General features: G+C 40.3%; 1 protein-coding gene across 6 annotated transcripts in view; it reads left to right on the forward strand.

Annotated features, from left to right (window-relative positions):
• The first annotated feature begins 8,639 nt into the window (after positions 1 to 8,639).
• Positions 8,640 to 18,895, forward strand: part of C2CD5 (C2 calcium dependent domain containing 5) — a 91,716-nt gene continuing 81,460 nt past the window's right edge. For all 6 annotated transcript variants that reach the window (XM_087442683.1, XM_004435449.3, XM_087442680.1 and 3 more), the window contains exons 1-3: positions 8,640 to 8,833; positions 8,986 to 9,104; positions 18,089 to 18,175. In XM_087442683.1, coding sequence (XP_087298809.1) covers positions 9,015 to 9,104; positions 18,089 to 18,175 — 177 coding nt within the window. In that variant the 5' untranslated portion in view covers positions 8,640 to 8,833; positions 8,986 to 9,014. The remainder of the gene's footprint in view (positions 8,834 to 8,985; positions 9,105 to 18,088; positions 18,176 to 18,895) is intronic.

Consider the following 18,895-nt stretch of genomic DNA (forward strand, 5'->3'; position numbering starts at 1 on the left):
GAAAAATAAATAAATAAATAAAATTAAAAAAAAAAATACATTTGCTCTTGCTTTTTTTTCCTCAAATGAATCCCACTATCTAGAGCTTGCTTATCCAAAAATGTCTAACTCAAATTCTACCTTCTATGTGAGGCTTCTTTCCTGATCATTCCCAGGTTTCTTTTTTTTTTTTTTTTTGATGAGAAAGACTAGCCCTGAGCTAATATCTGTTCCTAATCCTCCTTTTGCTGAGGAAGATTGACCCTGGGCTAACATCCGTTCCCATCTTCCTCTACTTTATATGTGGGACTCCTGACACAGCATGGTTTGATAAGCACTGCATAGGTCCGTGCCAGAGATCCGAACCTGTGAACCCTGGGCTGCTGAAGTGGAGCGTGCAAACTTAACCACTACGCCACCAAGCCAGCACCCCAGATAATTTTTTGAACTCCTTTAATATTTTATTGTCAAAACCATTCAGTTAACACCCACCATATAGTCATTTATTATGGTTACATTTTTTATGAATAATAATGTTTCATCCACACACCTAAATTGCAACCTTCTGGAGATCAAGGTCCATATCTTGCACCTTGTATAAGTATAAAGCGTTGTCAGTAAATATTAATTGATGTTGAAGGAGGCAGTAAGATTTGGGTATGTGGGGAGAGAAGGGGCATTCTAGAGGAAGAAGAGCAACAAGTGAGAAAATGCATGATTTGTTCCAGAGATGGGGAAGACAACATCAAATAAAGGGTCAATTTAATTCCCTAACAACAATAACAACAACAACAACAGCAGCATTCAGCTATGTTCGTCCCCTTGCTTACTTTTCTCCAAGGCACAATGATGCTCATTTTTGTCTCAGGACTTTTACACTTGTGGTGGAAAATATGATCACCAAAATAGAATTTTAAAATTACTTTGTTGTTCGCAAGAACTGTGTTAACAGGAAGGAAAGAGGGGGAGTGTTCACTAACTGTAGGCAAATTACCACCATACCCCAGTTCCTTAACACATGAAATTACAGGATCTATTTTATACCTATGCCCCCCCTCCACCCCCTCAGAGTTGCCTTGTGGTTAGCGAGGGAGGAAATGCCTTGTAACACCCAGCAGGATGGGGGAAGGGAGAGCACTGTAGTCAAAAGTTTCTAAGAGCTCTTTAAAAGGGATGCTGTTTGCATATATTTGAAAGGCTGTCATAGTCGGTCCAGTGAAACCCTGTGGACTATTATTTACATGAGACCTTAACTTTCTCCAACAAGTGACGCATAGTCCTGTCACACAACAAAATCATTTATTCAACAAACATTCTCTGAGTGCCCACTATGAGACAGGCACTGTTCTAGGGGAAACGTACCTTACAAGAAACAAAAATTATTTATGTAAAAGTTGAAAAAAAGTAGGAAAAAACATACTATGAGAATACTGACCAAAAGAAAGCTGGTCTAGCTATATTCATATAAAATAAATATGCTTTAAGGCAAAAAATATTACTAGCGAGTCACTTTGTAATGTTGAAATGTTCACTTCATCAGGAAGATACCACAATTTTATTTCTGTATGCTCTGAATAACAGCCTCAATATACACACAATGCAAAAAAAATTGACAGAACTATCATGAAAAATAAATAAATCCACAATCATAGTAGATTATTATGGAGAAGCTAATTTCTTTACCATCCTTTTTCTCCCTACATCTTTGCATTGCATAGTCCCTTCATTTTTTCAGTTACTATCTCCTCAGAGAGTTATTTTCAAATTATTCTATTTAAAATAGTGTTTTCCTATCATTGTTTATTGTATATATATTTGCCCAAAGTTATAGTATTCATTTACTTGTTTATTAATTTCTCCTCTACTAAAATGTATTCCATGAGGGCAAGGATATCATCTTTCTCATTCACCATGAAATCTCTGGTCCCCAGAACATATTCTGCTGCATAAAAATGTTTGCTGAATGAATGAATAACTAAACAATAGTTAATAATTGTTGGACACTTCTGTGCACTAGAAACTTTAAATGAATTATCCTAATTCTCCCAACACTCCTTTATTTTACAGAAAGGGGTAAGTAACCTGATCTCAGTTAGTAAATGACAGAGTCAAGATTTGAATCCAGGGCCCAGCCCCATGGCCTACAGGTTAAAGTTCTGTGTACTTCACTTCTGCATCTCAGGTTCACAGGTTCGGATCCCGGGTGCGGACACACTCCACTCACAAGCCATGCTGTGGCAGTGTCCCACATGTAAAGTAGAGGAAGATTGGCACAGATGTTAGCTCAGGGCAAATCTTCCTCAGCAAAAAAAAAAGAAAGAAAAAGATTTGAATCCAGGGATATTGTCTCCCTGTGAGTCCTTGACTTTCCGTTGCATGTGAATCCACCATAGGCTCTTCTTAAACAGGAACATGACATTTTATTCCTTAAATAAAAATGTATGAAAATGCTTACTATGTGTAATATGCCAGAGATGCAATGGTGAGGCAAACATGGATAGTGCCTTATTTCACGGGGCTTATATAATATTAGGGCAGAAGATATTAAACAACTACTTGCATAATTAATTATTTAGTTATAATTATTTAGTATCAGCAAGAATAACTTAAAGTTTGATGAAACTACATAACAGGATAAACTGACATAGTCTGGGGGATGTAGGGAAGGTTTCTTTCGGGAAGTCACATTTGGATTGAAATTGACTCCTACTCATCTTTCAGATTTCATCCTAAATGTCACGAGCACCCCAGATACGGGATGAGTAAAACACTTCATAGTAGAAGAAAGTTTAAAAGAAAACATTTAGGGCCGGCTCCGTGGCTTAGCGGTTAATTGCGCGCGCTCCACTGCTGGCGGCCTGGGTTTGGATCCCGGGCATGCACCAAGGCACCGCTTCTCCGGCCATGCTGAGGCTGCGTCCCACATACAGCAACTAGAAGGATGTGCAGCTATGACATACAACTATCTACTGGGGCTTTGGGGGAAAATAAATAAATAAATAAAATCTTTAAAAAAAAAAAAGAAAGAAAACATTTATTATTGTATGTATCTTTTGTAGGGGTGGAAAAATTTTCCCTTCTACACTTCTAGGTTCTTTGGCTGGTCTAATAATTAAATTGACATAAGACAGATTAACAGGAGAAAAACAAATTTAATTATGTATGCATGGGAGTCCTGCAAAGACAATGAGATTCAAAGGCAGTCAGGCAATTGAGGCTTACATGCCATCCTGAGCTAAGGAATGGGATAGGGGCCTGGGGCTTCAAAGGGGAGGAGGGCAATTCATAGGAAGATAGGAAGAGCAGATGTTTGGTAATCAGATATTTGCTCTGCCACCCAGGTTAAGTCTTTCAGATAAAAAAGTTATTTCCGGTAGTAGGTCTCTTTGTGGGCCAGGCCTCCTATCTACATCGTTTTAGGCAGTTAAGGGAGAGGTAAAAGTTTTTCCTGAATCTGCTGGGTCTTGATTGCCTTCAGTTCAAAATAATCCACATGCCAGAGTGATACATTTTAGGGTGGCATATTCTAGCCCCCTTCACTTTGAAATACAGACTTAAAATATCTATAATACTGTTATTATGCCTAAGAAACTTGATAATAGATATTATCAAATATCCAGTCAAAATTAAAGTTTTTGTGATTGTTTCAGAAATGTTCTTACAGTTGATCTGTAACATAAAGATCCAACCCGGATTCATACACTATATTTGGTAGAATTGTGTCTTCAGTCCTTTAAAATACATAACATTTTGCCATCTCTTTTTTTCTTGCAATATATTTGTTGAAGAAATTTGGTCATTTGTTCTGTAGAATTGCCCTTATGTTGGATTTTCCTGATTGCATCCCCATGGTGTTATTTAAAATGTTCTTCTGTCTCCTGTATTTTCATAGTTTGACTTTAAACAAACCCAACAAGGCAAAAATAAAATAAAATTAAAATTCGCTTCTGACTGATGTCCCTCTCTTTAAGTTCTGGACATTTTTACTTTCTTATGAAGAAAAGAGTCTGACAAGAATATGGGAGTGTCCCCTGATCTTTGGCAAAAATTCCCCTAAAACAGAGTGATACAAACATATTTGCTGTTTAAAGAGATCACTTGGGCTGCTTTATGATGAATGGACTAGGAGAAAGCAAGTGTAGAAATGGGGATACCAGTCTTCCAGGTGATAAATAATGGAGAAAGGAGATGGATTTGAGAGATCTTTAGGAGTTACAAACAACAGGACTTGATTAATTGGATGTGGAGAGTAAGGAAGAGTCAAAGATAATTGTTGATGGTGGCTAGTTTTCCACAATGGTTTTAAGTAGACATAAATGGAAAATCGGTAGGCTTTGCAGTTCAGGCACTAATTGGTGCTGGCATAATGAGAAAGTCAAGGCCTAAAACTTGGTCAATACATGGGGGTGACTTGGCTCACTGAGTGCCCTGAAGGGTACTGATACAAAGCAATGTGTTCCACTTCAAGAATCTTCCCATCTGGAGAACATCTTATTCAACATGGCCACTATGACCACTGTACATTAAGCATGGCTTTATGAAAGGCAAGGGAACCAATGGGAAGATGAGCCTACCTAGCTGCCCATTTGGCTCATTTTTACCCTTTACTCAGCTGACTTGCTGCTTTAGAAGTAAATCAAAGCAAAAATAGCTGAACTGAGTCCAAGCTGTCATCTGTATCCACTCTCAAACTCAAACCAGTGAGTTTCTGGCTTGAGCACTTGACTAGGTAGCTGGTATTGCTACTGTTGGAGATGGGGAATGTAGTGGAGGAGGACCTGGCTTTTCATTTTGTTGTTGAAATTGCTGTTGTAATTGTGGGAGAGGTAAAGAAGTAAGTTTAGTTTTGGATATGTGACCTTAAGGTCACTTTGATACTACAAATGGAAACAGGAGCTAGGCAGTTGCATGCATGGGTCCAGATTCCAGAAAAAAGTTGTGGGCTAAAGATAAAAATGTGAGAATCCTTAGCTAAACAGATAGAAATTGAAATTATGGGCAAGAATGAGCTCACCTAGGGAGAGAATGTAGTTAGAAGAGAAGAGGGCCAAGAACTGAACTCTGAGAAAAACACATATTTAATAAGGATGGTGATACAACTATCTACTGGGCTTTGGGGAGAAAAAGGAAAAAAAAAAAATAAAAGGAGGAGGTTTGGCAATAGATGTTAGCTTAGGGCCGGTCTTCCTCAGCAAAAAAGGATTGGCATGGATGTTAGCTCAGGGCTGATCTTACTCACAAAAAAAAAAAAAAAAGGACGGTGAGCAGGCTGAGAAGACAGATGTATATAGCAGAATAGGTAGGAGAAGCGTGGTATCTGAATACCGAGAGGAAGAGTATTTCAAGGAAAGTGTGACCAACAGGGTCAAATGCTACTGAGAGTCATGTAAAATGAAAACTGTTCACTGGATGTAGCAATCAAAGGTTACTGCTGGCCTCAGAGAAAGCTATTTTGGTAGAGTGGTGGTAGCTAAGGCCAGATAGAAATAGTTTTAGGAGTGCCTGGAAGGTGAGGAGTGGGCACCAAATACAGACAACCCTTGAGAACTTTAACCCTGAAGGGATGGAGAGAGATTAAAAGGAACATTTAGGAATCCAAGAAAGAAGAGAGGAAAGTAATAGCATATGTGTTAAACGTTACTCAAATTTGATTCCACAAGCATCTGTTGATCACGTGAAGGGCACAGGGCAAGGAACCAAGAACTGAGAGATGAGTAGGAAAAGGTCCCTCCCCTCAAAGTGCTCAAGGTTTAATAGGGGGGAGAGAGAGAAAGAAATAATTATGTACGGACAGTGCAATAAAATATGCATTTATTAGGTTCAATGGTGGCATAGAGGTGGGAGTGGAGAGTATGTTTATTAGAAATGAGACCAGGGAAGACACTAGAAGTGACATTTAAACTGAGTTATGAATTCTTAAGTGTTTGCTAAGATGACTATGAGAAAGCCATTCCAGTTAGAGCAAAAAGCATAGTTTATTGGAAAACTACATGTAGCCTTTAAAGAGCACGGGTTCTTGGAATCATATAGTCTAGATATAAATCCTGACTTCAACCTTACCAGTTCTGTGATTTGGGGTAATCACCATACCTTTGCAAAGCCTCAATTTCCTGATGTATAATATGAAGGCTGATAATTCCTAACTCACAGGATTTTAGGAGGCTTAAAAGTTGTGAAGCACTGAATTCAGTAGCTGGTACACAGCAGATACACAATATGCAATCCTACAGTAAAAACAAGAGTTCTAAAACGTAAAAAGAGTGGCGAGGTCAGAAGCTAAAGAAGATAATCAAGAACCAGATTATATCAGGGGCCAGCCCGGTGGCACAGCAGTTAAGTTCACACGCTCCACTTCTGCGGGTTCGCAGGTTCGGATCCTGGGCACAGACCTACACACAGTTCAGATCCTGTGGCAGGTTTGGGTCCTGTGGCAGAGTCCCATATAAAGTAGAGGAAGATGGGCAAACATGTTAGCCCTGGGCCAGTCGTCCTCAGCAAAAAGAGGAGGATTGGCAATGGATGTTAGCCCAGGGCTAATCTTCCTCACACACACATACAAAAGAACCAGATAGTAACAGATTTGTCAGGAAGGGCAGCATTGTTCCCAGCATTAATTTAAAAAAACTAGTACAACTATTAGAAAGCAAACTGAAGTCAGGCTTAATTCTACTAAAAAAAGTCTTCAGGAAGCATCTTAATTATAATCTCCTGTTGATGAAGCCTAAGGCAACAGATATGTACAAGTAGTTTATACAGGCTACTAATTAGGAGGCAGAACTGCTAACCTCTGTGCATTTGCAAATTTTTTTTACATTACAACATCTTGTAATACAATGCATTATTTTCTATTAAGATTGTTGCTAAACTTCAGTTTTCTAATATTTTTTCTTTATATGTTTCGGTATTTAAAAAAATGAACTAGTAGTACGGTAATATTTTGATTTTAGTAAAAATGCTATTTCAACTCTACCACACCACCAGAATTATCAGATAACACCACGGTGTAGCTGACCTTGAGAGTTTGGGAAAGGCATGTTTTTTGTGTGCGTGTGTGACGAGGATCAGCCCTGAGCTAACATCCATGCCAATCCTCCTCCTTTTTGCTGAGGAAGACCGGCCCTGAGCTAACATCTATTGCCAATCCTCCTCCTTTTTTTCCCCCCAAAGCCCCAGTAGATAGTTGTATGTCATAGGTGCACATCCTTCTAATTGCTGTATGTGGGATGCCACCTCAGCACGGCCAGACAAGCAGTGCATTGGTGTGCGCCCAGGATCCGAACCCGCAGCCACCAGTAGAGGAGTGCACTCACTTAACCGCTAAGCCACGGGGCCAGCCCCTGGGAAGGGTATGTTAAAGGTACAGTTAGCCTCCACAAAAAGCTGCAGGTGGATCTAAGGAAATTTGCATGGGAACTGTGGCCTCTATCCTTTCCTCATAGTTTGAATGGATAAAGGTTTCTCTTGTCCAAGTCAGCGATTTATCTTTTAAATTTTTATTTTGAGGTAGCCTTTTTCTTTTCTTTTTGGAAGAGTTCAACTTCTCACTTATGTGAACAATGTTCCCACTGTAGAAGGTATCTTTGCCTTGAAAAGATAATCCTGGGTCACCAAAGCCTCGAGCACTTAACCTGCTGAGTTATTTTTAGAGTTAAAAGGATTATCCTGATATCTTCATTTGGGAATTTTCCATTCCAGATGAATCCAGTGGATAATCTTTCCACTGGAATTTTAATGCTGATTTTGGTATTTCATATACATGTATTGTTAATGCTGTTTTTGATATTTGGTATGGAATGATTTGTGTTATGTCCTGTGTATACGCCTCAGTTTCCCTAATCTTTTTCTCATGGCCTGAGCCTACAGATTATGCCTCATTTTATGTAAATATATAATTGGGTTGATTCTTCAAGATGTTTCATTAAGCTCATCTGGTCCATTTATTGTAGTTGACTATAATTTCCTGTGGTAGGAGATCCTGAATTCCTGGCAGCACTGTTGGTTTTATCTGTAGGCTAACAGACGCTTAATAAACACACTGAGACCATCTAAGAGTGCAGCGCAAAGTCCTTCAAGCAGTGGCTTTGGATTTCAAAGTTTTTGTTTTGCCCAAGCCCTACAGTAACATCTATAACCCAGTACACAGCACACGTTTATATGACTGAATACAAAATGTTGCTATGGAAAACTTATTCGACTATCCGAGATGTCCCTGGAATTTCTTCCTTTATTTCGTACAAAACAAAATCTGCACCCCTCCCAGGTAGAAACCAGCTACCTTGATTTTATGAACCCCTAACGGGTCGTTAAAGGCAGACTGAAATCGCTCCTCTAGCAGTGTCTGCCGCTGCTCCTTCTGTCACAGCCTTTCGGAAACGCGCCGCTTGCAGGTGGGAAGGCAGCGGCCCGCGGAGAAGTCACTGAGCCGCACCAGCGCTTCGTCCCCGACCCCGAAGCATGGAGCAGGCTTTCTGCAGTGCAGCGGCGAGAGGGGCACTAAGCTACAGCCCCCACTCGGTGGATGATGCAGGCCTCCACTCACTTCCCTGCCCTGCAGCTTCCTCGAAGTCCGCCCCGCCCCCTTCCTCATTTGTCCGCGAATTTCATTTCACGCCCGCGGAGAGGGCCGAGCGCCGAATGATCGATGCTTCCTCCACGCCCCAAGAGCCGCCATTTTGGGGGGAGGAGAAACACTTGTTGGGGCGGCAGAGGCTCAACGGGATGTTTACTGGCTTTTGCTTCTCTTGCCAGCACTGTGGGACCGGGGGAGAAAAATCCACCGGGGCCACTCCTCCGGCTGCCTCTCCGGAATGAGGCCTCGGCTCCCGCGCGGGACGTCCCCCTGTCTCCTCCGAGAGTGAGTGGCGGCCGCCGGCGCCGCGCGCCCCCGCGCCCTCCGCTGTCAGTTACCCCGCGCGCTCCCGCCGGCGCGCGCCGCTCCCCGCGCGCTCCCGCCCCTCCCCCGCCCGGCTTGGCGCTCAGCGCGGACTCGCTTGTTTGTTTCTGCAGGAGCCCAAGGAGAGGCCGAAGCCGAGACGATGCCTGGGAAGCTGAAGGTGAAAATCGTGGCCGGGCGCCATTTGCCAGTGATGGACCGAGCTAGTGACCTGACTGATGCCTTCGTGGAGGTTGGTGCAAGGTCCTGCCCCTCAAAACACAGGAGCGCCTAGCTCTGTGAAGGATCGTACCCACCTGTCCCCAGCCCCTCAGCCCATTCCCCTTTGACTGCCGTCTCGTGCGCGGTGCTTGTCCAGTCCTCCCTCGAGGGCTGACTGTCGAGACTGCAGCCCATGTGACGGGTGCACTGCTCGCAAGCGTCTGCGGCTCACTTCGCCCGCCGGGAGGCTCTGCGTGCTGGGGTGACCCTGATGTCAGGACTCCTAACAGGCCACCTGCCAGTCCGGAGATCCCAAGGCGTGGCCCTGCGGCCACCGAAACACACACACACAGACACACACCCTTCTTTTGGGGAGGGGTGGCTCTTCACCCCAGAGTGATGGAGAAGATGTTTAAGAATGTAGAAACAGCCCGTTATGGGCACTTGGAGACTTCCAGGGCGAGGAGATCCACTCTCTAGCATATTTTCTGAATCATGATGCAAGTTCTAAAACGACTAACACTTTCTGCTCTTGTATAGACTGGTAAGTCTGATGAGCTGTTTCAAGGTAATTTAGAGCCTTGAGGTAGGAAGCCGATTAAGTGCCATGGATTTAAATTGCAAAATTGCTTTTTAAATCTAATGATTAGTTTAAGACTCATGCAAATTAGCACAGGCCTAGGGCCGGGAAAGTAATAACCTGAAAGAAGCCAGGTAAAAATTGTAATAAAAATTGACATGATGAGCCAGAGCGTTAGAACAATAATCATTTGGGCTATTAATGCTTAGAGTTGATAGATACATGATAATATATAGCTAGATTTCATCTCAGTATGAAATATTCTTTATGTTCCCTAAAGGTTCTCTAACCTAAAAACTGAAGTCTTCCCTCCAAACAGTGCCATAGTAATTCTTAATCACAACTTCATTTTCAGTTGAGAAACAGGTACTGGGTATGTTCTTGGACCAGATGTTAGGTAATGGGGATACACAGATTATCAAAGCGTTGTCTTTGCTTTCAGGTAGGTCGGAGACTGATCACACAGGTTAGGTTAATAACTAATAACTCACCTATATTGAGTCTCATTATTGCCAGGCATGTGCTAAGTATTTTTTAATTCTTAGTCTTCACAACAGTCCTGCTTTTGTATTATTATCCCATATTACAGTTGACATAACTGAGGCCTAGGAACAGTAAATAATTTGCCTAAGATTGCTTAACCTTGTAAATCTCTATAGCCTTGTGGTCTGTTTTGTTAACCACTGTGCTAATACTGCCTCTCCAGACAAGAGGATGAGGATTGTTGTAGACTATGGAAACGTAATTTTGTCTCTGAAGGTTTAGGGAGGCTTCCTAAGAAAGTGACATTTGAGCTGGGCCTTGAAGAACAGCCAGGATTTTACCAGGCAGAGGAAACATCAAAGGCACAGAATGGGATACATGGTATGTTTAGGAAACCGTCTTAGTTTGGGATGTGTCTGGAGTCAGAGGAGATATGTGGGAAGTGGAGGTTGTGAGGGATAAGGCTGGAAAGGTAGATTGGAACCAAACCTCAATTTCTATACTAAAGAATTTCTCCTTTCTTCTATAAGCAGGAGTAAGACAGGGGAGCTTTTTAAGTAGAAATGAAATAAGATGACGTTTGTATTAGGTTGTTTCTTTTTATAGGATAACTTGAGCGGTGATGTTATGGACGGGCTGGACAGGTGAGAGCTGAGGCAGGGAGATCAGTTAAGGTGGTAAAATTATCCTGACAATATATGCACATTGAGCAATGGCATTGGGAACAGTTTAGAGGAGAAAAATTTGAGGGACATTTCATAGGTAAAATTGTTAGGCCTTGGTATCAGATGGTTTTTGCTGGTGAAGGAGGGGTCGGATTCAAGGGTAACTCATTAATTCCTTCTTTGAACAAATAGTTATTGAGTGTTCGCTATTTGCCAGACTCAGTGCTAGTCATTGGTCTAGCCATGCATATGCGATGGTGAACAAAATAGACTTGGTTCCTGCTTTTATGGAGCTTATGTTTTGGTGGGAGAGACAGACATTAAAAGTTAAGAAATGATTAAATATGTAATTACAAATTGTGATGAGTGCCATGAAAGAAACAATAGAAAGAGAATAATAGGGAATGTTTACTTTAGGTTGAGTAATCACGAGAGGCCTCTCAGGAAGTGTCAAGGAAGGAAAGACTTGTTGGACAAGAGGAAACTAGCTGCTCAGGGAGTGTATTTGTGTGTGTAGGGCAGGGATGGGGCCTACGAGAAGCTGGAGGAGGAGAGTCTCAGCAAAGGGAAAGTCCTGAGGAGATGTGCTTTGTTTTAGGACGAGAAGAAAGATGTGTGTGGCTGGCATGTACTGAGTGAAGGGGAGAGTGGTGTAAGATAAAAATTGGAGAGTTAGTCAAGGAGCCAATCGCACAGGACCTTAGAGGCCATGATTAGGAGTTTGGATTTTGTTCTGAAGTCAATGAGAAGCAGTTAAGATGAGCACTTTTGTTGCTGTTGGGAGAATGGACTCAAGAGGGGAAAGAGCTGAAGCAGGCAACTAGTTAGGAGATTTGGGAACAGTTCAAAAAAGAGGTGGTGAGGGCCAAGGTAATGCTTTTGGTAATGGAGAGAAGTGGGGATTCCAGATATACTTTGCAGATAGGCTCTAGGAGATGTATTGGTAGATTGGAGTAGGGGACCAGGGAAAGGGAGACTAACAGATGACTCTTAGTTTTCTGGAGTCATTGGGGTAATTTTCTGAGACTCCATGGGAGTGATAGAGATTGATTAAGTAGGTGGAGAATCAGTTTCCGTATGGGCATGTTAGGTTTAAGATATCTTGATGACCTTTAATTGGAGCTGTCAAGGAGAAAGTTGGATTTATGAGTATGGTGTTGTGAGGTGTGAGTTAAAAATGAGCTCATACAGGCCAGTGTGTCTCAACTTTGTGAGACCCAGTGTCACCTTTGTATAGCAGGTATTTTGAAATCCACCCTCTACTGTCTTGGCATGATATTCATAACCTATCTATGCTCACAACTTAAAAAATCAAATACTCTAATTGTGAAAAGACAGAGAAATGAAAGTATTTTTTAATGTGTATTTCAACATGGAAGTGCTTGTTTGTGACCACAGTGGAAGACATGAAGAAATCAGATTGAGTTCATGAGTATTTATTGAGCCTTTGTGTATATCAGACACTGTACTGGATATAGTACAGTGTGCTGGGGGTATAGTAATGAATAAAACAAAAATTTCTTTAGTTATGGGACTTACATTTTAGTGCGAGGAGGGAGTTCATAAAGAAGATAATTAAGTAAAAGATAAAGTATACTAGATGGTGAGAAGTGCCCCATGTGGAGAAAATAAAGCAGGCCTACGGGGTAGGGAGTGTCTCACCTATGTGAATCACATGAATCATATGAATATGACTGCTCCTCACCCAGAATGAGACAGTTGTGTAGTTTTGGCATCTTAGATAGGCCTTCACTGCCATTGGCTATCTGATTTTCCAATATAGTCAATTTATGGGAAGAAACAGAATTGTCCCTTACTTTACATGATGGTTGTATTTCTTGACAATTATGTATGTTAAAACCCCATCACAACACTTTTGTCCATAAAACTGAGTTAGGTTCTAGGTAGGTTTTTACCCATGTGACTCTCTGGTTGGACATTTGAAAGTCATGACATAACTCCTCATTTTTGGGGACTGTCTCTTGCATTGCAGGACACCTAGCATCTCTGGACCTGCCTTGATAAACACTACTACTATTCCCCCAAGAAATGTCCCTAGAAATTTCTAAAGCTCCCTTAGGACTTGGTTCTTTCCTTTTTGCAAACCTCGGACTTAGGGGGAGAGAGAGAAGAAGGATGGATCCTTGAAAAAACTTGACATTAAGCCGTCTTTAGAGGAAGAGGACTAGGGGAAGGAAACTGAGATTGTCAGCTAATTGGGGGCGGGGAGGAAATGAGGAAAGTAATATCCCCGAAGGCAAGAGAGGAAGTTTCTAGAAAGAGGAAACCCTCAACTGTCAAATGATACCGAAAGGTCAAGTAAGAGGACAGAGGAATCACTGAATTGGGCAAGATGGGAGTTGTTACTGATCCTGACAATAGGAATGATAAGGACAGAAGCCCTTAGCGTAGTGAGTTAAAGAGGGTTAAAGTATATGGGAGATGAGGAAGTAGGAATGGCGTGAATAAGTAACTATTTCAAGAAGTAGGGCTGTCAAGGGCAGAGGAGAAATAGTGTGATATTTGGGGAGTGTGTAGCTTTTAGTACTTTTAAAAAAATAAGTTAGAAGATGTTAGAACATGTTTGTGTGCTAATAGGTATAATCCAGCAGAAAGGGAAAGATTAATGGAGGAAAAAGGGGATAGTAAAGGATTACAATACAATAAAGGGGTAAATTGTGTGCTGTAGACTGTAAGTACTATACAAGCTCATAGGAGAGGGACATAATGAAGCCTGGGCTGGTCATGAGAAATCTTTGTGCTGAGCTTGAAGGATGGTAAAATTTCCATAGGCAGAGAGGAAAAAGGGGCATTTTTCAGATGAATAGGACAAACTTAGTAAAAACAAAAGGAGGGATAGAGCATATGTAATTGAAGGGAGGGTTTTTGTTGAATAGAAGTGGGAAATAAAATTTGGCTAAATATGGGAGGGATACAGATTACCAAGTGGTCTGAAAATCAAGGGGACAAGTCTGTACAGCAGAAGCTCTTAACCAGCTTCCATTAGCTGACTGGCTACAGTCCCCAGGGCTCTGCATTCCTTCCATAAGCACTTTCTTGAATACCTCATATCTTTAGATTATTCTCCAGTGTGCCTGTGTGCTTTTCTCCCATCAGTTGGCTGTTATACTTCACCAAGAGGCAGTTTATTCCCAAACCTGTTTATGCCAACTCTGTTATTGTAGTTTATTTGAACCTTATATAAATTGGTGAAGTAAGTGTGAAAATGAAGTCGATAATGCTATGTAAAGACTTATGGATACAGTCGCTAAAAATTACTCTTCAATTAGAAGAAGATTGTAAAAAATCTAGGATTCTATGTTCATAGTTTTTTGAGTGATTTTAAGTTCTACTACCACGTTTTAAATCCAAACTGGCAGTCACAGATGATACATTATGGGTGTGTGGTTTATGCAAAAAAGATGATGCAGAACTCTAAACAGGGCCCCCTTACTCAAAGAAGAGGCCTTAGTCTTACATTAAAAGGTAGAGGAATGAATATTTATTTATGTTTTATCTTAAAATGTTTACTGTTTGTATCATTTTTAATGATTCTCTGATTTAACCAAATTATTTGTTTAACTGAGCAAATACTGGTCCTGATTGCATTGGTCGAGGGAATTTCTACGATATATGATGTGAGAAGTTTAGGAAGCCATTGAAGACCAAGTAATATTTAAAGATGATTATTCTTGCAGGAATCTCCAGGATGAATGGGGTGGGATTCTGTACAAGGGAGCTATTAATGGAAGTGTATCTCAATATTAATGTGCATGTTGCAAACCGTTCCCACTAAACTACATTATCATTTCTTATTTACCCAGGGGCCTTTGCAGGAACAGGGAGAGGAAAATAAATTAATATTTCTGTGTACCAGACAGTTTGCTAGGTCTCTACATGCATTACCCCATGCAATGCTCCCAGCAACCCCACTTTTCAGAGGAGAAAGCAGCCTTAAATAACAGGTTAAATAACTTTCTCAAGGTAATTTAGCTAATGAGTAGGGAAAGAGAATGCTTTTACTTTACTAGGGAATCTCATTAAAATCCCTGATGTTGTTGAACAAAGTTGTAAGGCATTCATTTAATTGCTGAGTAATAAAATCTCTTTTGAATTAAGTAAGACTAAATGAACTGGGATTCTTCTTTAGCAGAAGGGGAATCATCACAATGTTGCCAAAATACACACTCTAGCCTTTTTTTCTTTCCAAAATCTTGTTTTTGTTTGTTTGTTTAACGTAGTGTGGGGACTATCAGATGTTTACTATATCTAGAATGAACAGTTGACCAAAAAAACAAACAAGGCACAATATAGCACTATGGTATAGTGGGACAAAACTGAGGAGGGCTCTGAAATCATAAATTAAAAAATGATATGCTCGGGCCGGCCCTGTGGCTTGGTGGTTAAGTGCGTGCGCTGCAATGCTGGTGGCCCGGGTTCGGATCCCGGGTGCGCATCGAGGCACCACTTCTCCGTCCATCCTGAGGCCGAGTCCCACATACAGCAACTAGAAGGATGTGCAGCTATGACATACAACTATCTACTGGGGCTTTGGGGGGAAAAAATAAAAATAAATAAAAAAAAATCTTTAAAAAAATGATATGCTGGGGCCGGCTCCCTGGCTTAGCGGTTAAGTGCGCGCGCTCTGATGCTGGCGGCCCGGGTTCGGATCCCGGGCGCGCCCCGAGGCACCACATCTCCGTCCAACCCGAGGCCGAGTCCCGCGTACAGCAACTAGAAGGATGTGAACCTACGACATACAACTATCTACTGGGGCTTTGGGGGGAAAAAATGAATAAATAAAAAAAAAAAAATCTTTAAAAAAAAAAAAAAAAAAAATGATATGCTGTTTTTGGCAATTGAGCCAAAACCCTGAAGTACATTTGGGTTTTGAGTGGTTTTGAATGGTTTTATAAATCCTAACATTTTGCTTCAAATTAAGCAATTTTTAGGCAAATTAAACAATAAGTATTTCTTTGATATTTTGAATATTGAAATATAATGAAAATTAGATTAGTAAATGAGCAGTAACCTCTATTCTCAGATTTCTTTTCCCTCAAGTTTCATTTCTTTCACATTTATGATTTAAAATAAAAAAACTTATGCAAGTAATACGTGAATAGCTCCCATTGCAAAAGGTTCCAATACTCAGAAGTAAAACTTGAAAACCCCTTACTTCTTACTTTCTACACTGTATTGTATTGCTTAACCCTCTCAGTCCCTTCTTCAGAGATAATTGCTGTCAATTTTTTAGCATGTGTTCATCTACTCTTTCTCCCCTCCTTTAAAAAAAAAAACTTTTGCATATCATATTTTTAGAAATGAATGTAATCATACTTTATATATTCTGTTTCTTGGTTTTTTCAGTTATTATGTCATTGACATCTTCCCATGACACTACGTATAATCGACTTGCTTCTTTAGTAGGGAGCTTGTGATTTATTCACTTTCCTGTTGAATGACTATTTAGGTTTTTGTATATTTTTTGGGAGGGGGCCTCATGTGAAAGTGCTTTTTTAGGATAAATTCCTGGAAGTAGATCCAGAATGCTATAATTTGAATCAAAATAAAGTTTTGACATTTGAATCTTATTTTAATTTTTGTTGTTTTTGAATTTTAAAATAATACATTTAAAAAATAGGTAATATATGGGGCCGGCCCGGTGATGTAGCGGTTAAGTGCGCTCACTCTGCTTTGGCGGCCCAGGGTTCGCAGGTTCAGATCCCGGGCGCGCACTGACGCACCGCTTGTCAAGCCATGCTGTGGTGGCGTCCCATATAAAGTAGAGGAAGATGGGCATGGATGTTAGCCCAGGGCGAATCTTCCTCAGCAAAAAAGAGGAGGATTCGCAACAGACGTTAGCTCAGGGCTAATCTTCCTCACGAGAAAAAAAAAAAGGTAATATATGTGCATGGTTCAAAATTCAAAAGGTACAAAACGAGTCAGCCTCTCGTGGCCTTTCCTTTAACCCATCTGTTCCATTCTTTCTCGTGGCCGCTGTTAACATTTCTTGTATATCCTTCTAGAAATAATTTGTGCATATATAGGCATTTGTTATATGCTTTATAACATTTTGTTACTTTTTTCTCCACAAAGAATGCCCTGCACACTGTTCTGCAGTAGACAGATGTATCTTGGGTGTTGTTCCATGCATAGAGAACTGCTTCAGTCTTCTATTTAGCATTGCACACACTGCATTATGTGGCTTTATCATACTTAATTTAACCAGTTCTAAATTGATAGACATCTAGGTTATTTCTAATCTTTTGCTACTATAATGCTGCTTATATATGTCATTGCCCATGTCTCTCTGAGGATATAGGCATTTAAAGTTTTGATATTCATGGTCAAACTGCACTCTGTAGAAATTGTTCTGATTTACACTCCTACCAACAGAGTATGAGAGTGCCCCACTAACACTGTTTTCAAACTTTTTGATCTTTGCCAATCTGATAAGTAAAAGTGTTGGCTTAATTTGCATTTCTTTTGGTATGAATGAGGTTGATCATTTCTTGATATATTTGAAAGACATCTTTATTTCCATTTCTTTGAATTGTCTGTTCATGTCCTTTGCCCATTTTTCTGTTGCTTTGTTGATCTTTTCTTATTGCTTTGTAGGAACTTGTTAGAAATTGAGGAAATTAGCTCTTAAGCTTCCTGACCACTTCTCAAGTCCAGTCTGAGGTTTCACAATCTCCTCTTTGTTGGAAGCAAGTCCCAGGGATTAGTCTGCTTTCTGCCTTCTTTATTTCTTTTTCACCTATTTTTGGATCTTCATGATTTAGTGGCTGCCAAGACTGGCTGTGAAATAAGATAGTCTCTCCATCCATCGCTTTCATTGTCCCTGAAGAGAGAAACATAAAACCCTTCATGACCGTGGTTTATTGCCGATCACTGTGCGCTGTGAGAGTGTGAGAGTAGACTGAGAGTCAGCTGGCCTTTTTACCTTCGCATTTTATTTTTGCTGGCCCTCCGCTCTTAAGACTTTCCTCTTTTGTTTGAGGTTGAGTTTAGTAAAGGCCATACTGACTCCTTCCTCCATACTGAATGGTCTATGTTTTTAATTTCACTGTAGAGCTAGTCAGGCAGAACAGTGGGTAATCTCTTTTTCCAGATGTATTCTGCAAACTTACCTGGACCCATCTGTGCTTTCTTCCTTGTTGTCTCAGGGAACAGTTGTCTTTTATCCCCTCCATGGTTAATCCTCCTTTTGGTGGCTGACATTAAATTTTATTTTGATTCACATTTTTGTTATTTATATTTGAATTGTTTCTTATTTGTTTTTAGGTAAAATTTGGTAATACTACCTTTAAAACAGATGTGTATCTCAAGTCCCTCAACCCTCAGTGGAACTCAGAATGGTTTAAATTTGAGGTAAGTTTTTAAATGTCAGCATTTTTGCGGTGACCCTTTTCCCCAGGAGTGATAAGCGTACCTTTTATTTCAGGTATAGTAGTTTTTCTGCACCATAAAAACATTTCCTAGGAATATTGAGTTTTTAAAAAATTATGTTATAGTTAAGAAAATATAGTATATGAATATGAGAACCCAGATTAAAAAAAATAGAATTCCTTAGAGGTATTATATTATTATTGAAATAATTTTCTCTGGTTTTAGCATATACCAAAAATCACTTAAGAACAATGTACAGATTAAAAGAATTTTTTTAGTTGTGGTAAAAAATATATGTCATAAATATTGCCATTTTGACCATTTTTAAGTATACAAGTCAATAGCATTAATTACATCCACAGTGTTGTGCAACCATCACCACTATTTCCAAAACTTTTTTATCAGTCCAAACAGAAACTGTATTCATTCAGCAATAAATCCCCATTCCCTCCTTTCCCCAGCTCCTGGTAACCCCCAATCTACTTCGTGTATCTTTGAATTTGCCTATGTTAGATATTTCATATAAGTGGAATCATAAGTATTTGTCCTTTTGTGTTTGGCTTCTTTCATTTAGCATAATGTTTTCAAGTTTCATCCATGTTGTAGCATGTATCAGAATTTCATTCCTTTTTATGGCTGAATAATATTCCATTGTTCATATATATACCGCAGTTTGTCCCATTTATCTACTGATGGACACTT

This window comes from Ceratotherium simum, chromosome 17 (genome assembly GCF_057802395.1).
Source record: "Ceratotherium simum simum isolate JZ-2026a chromosome 17, ASM5780239v1, whole genome shotgun sequence".
Lineage (NCBI taxonomy): Eukaryota > Metazoa > Chordata > Mammalia > Perissodactyla > Rhinocerotidae > Ceratotherium > Ceratotherium simum.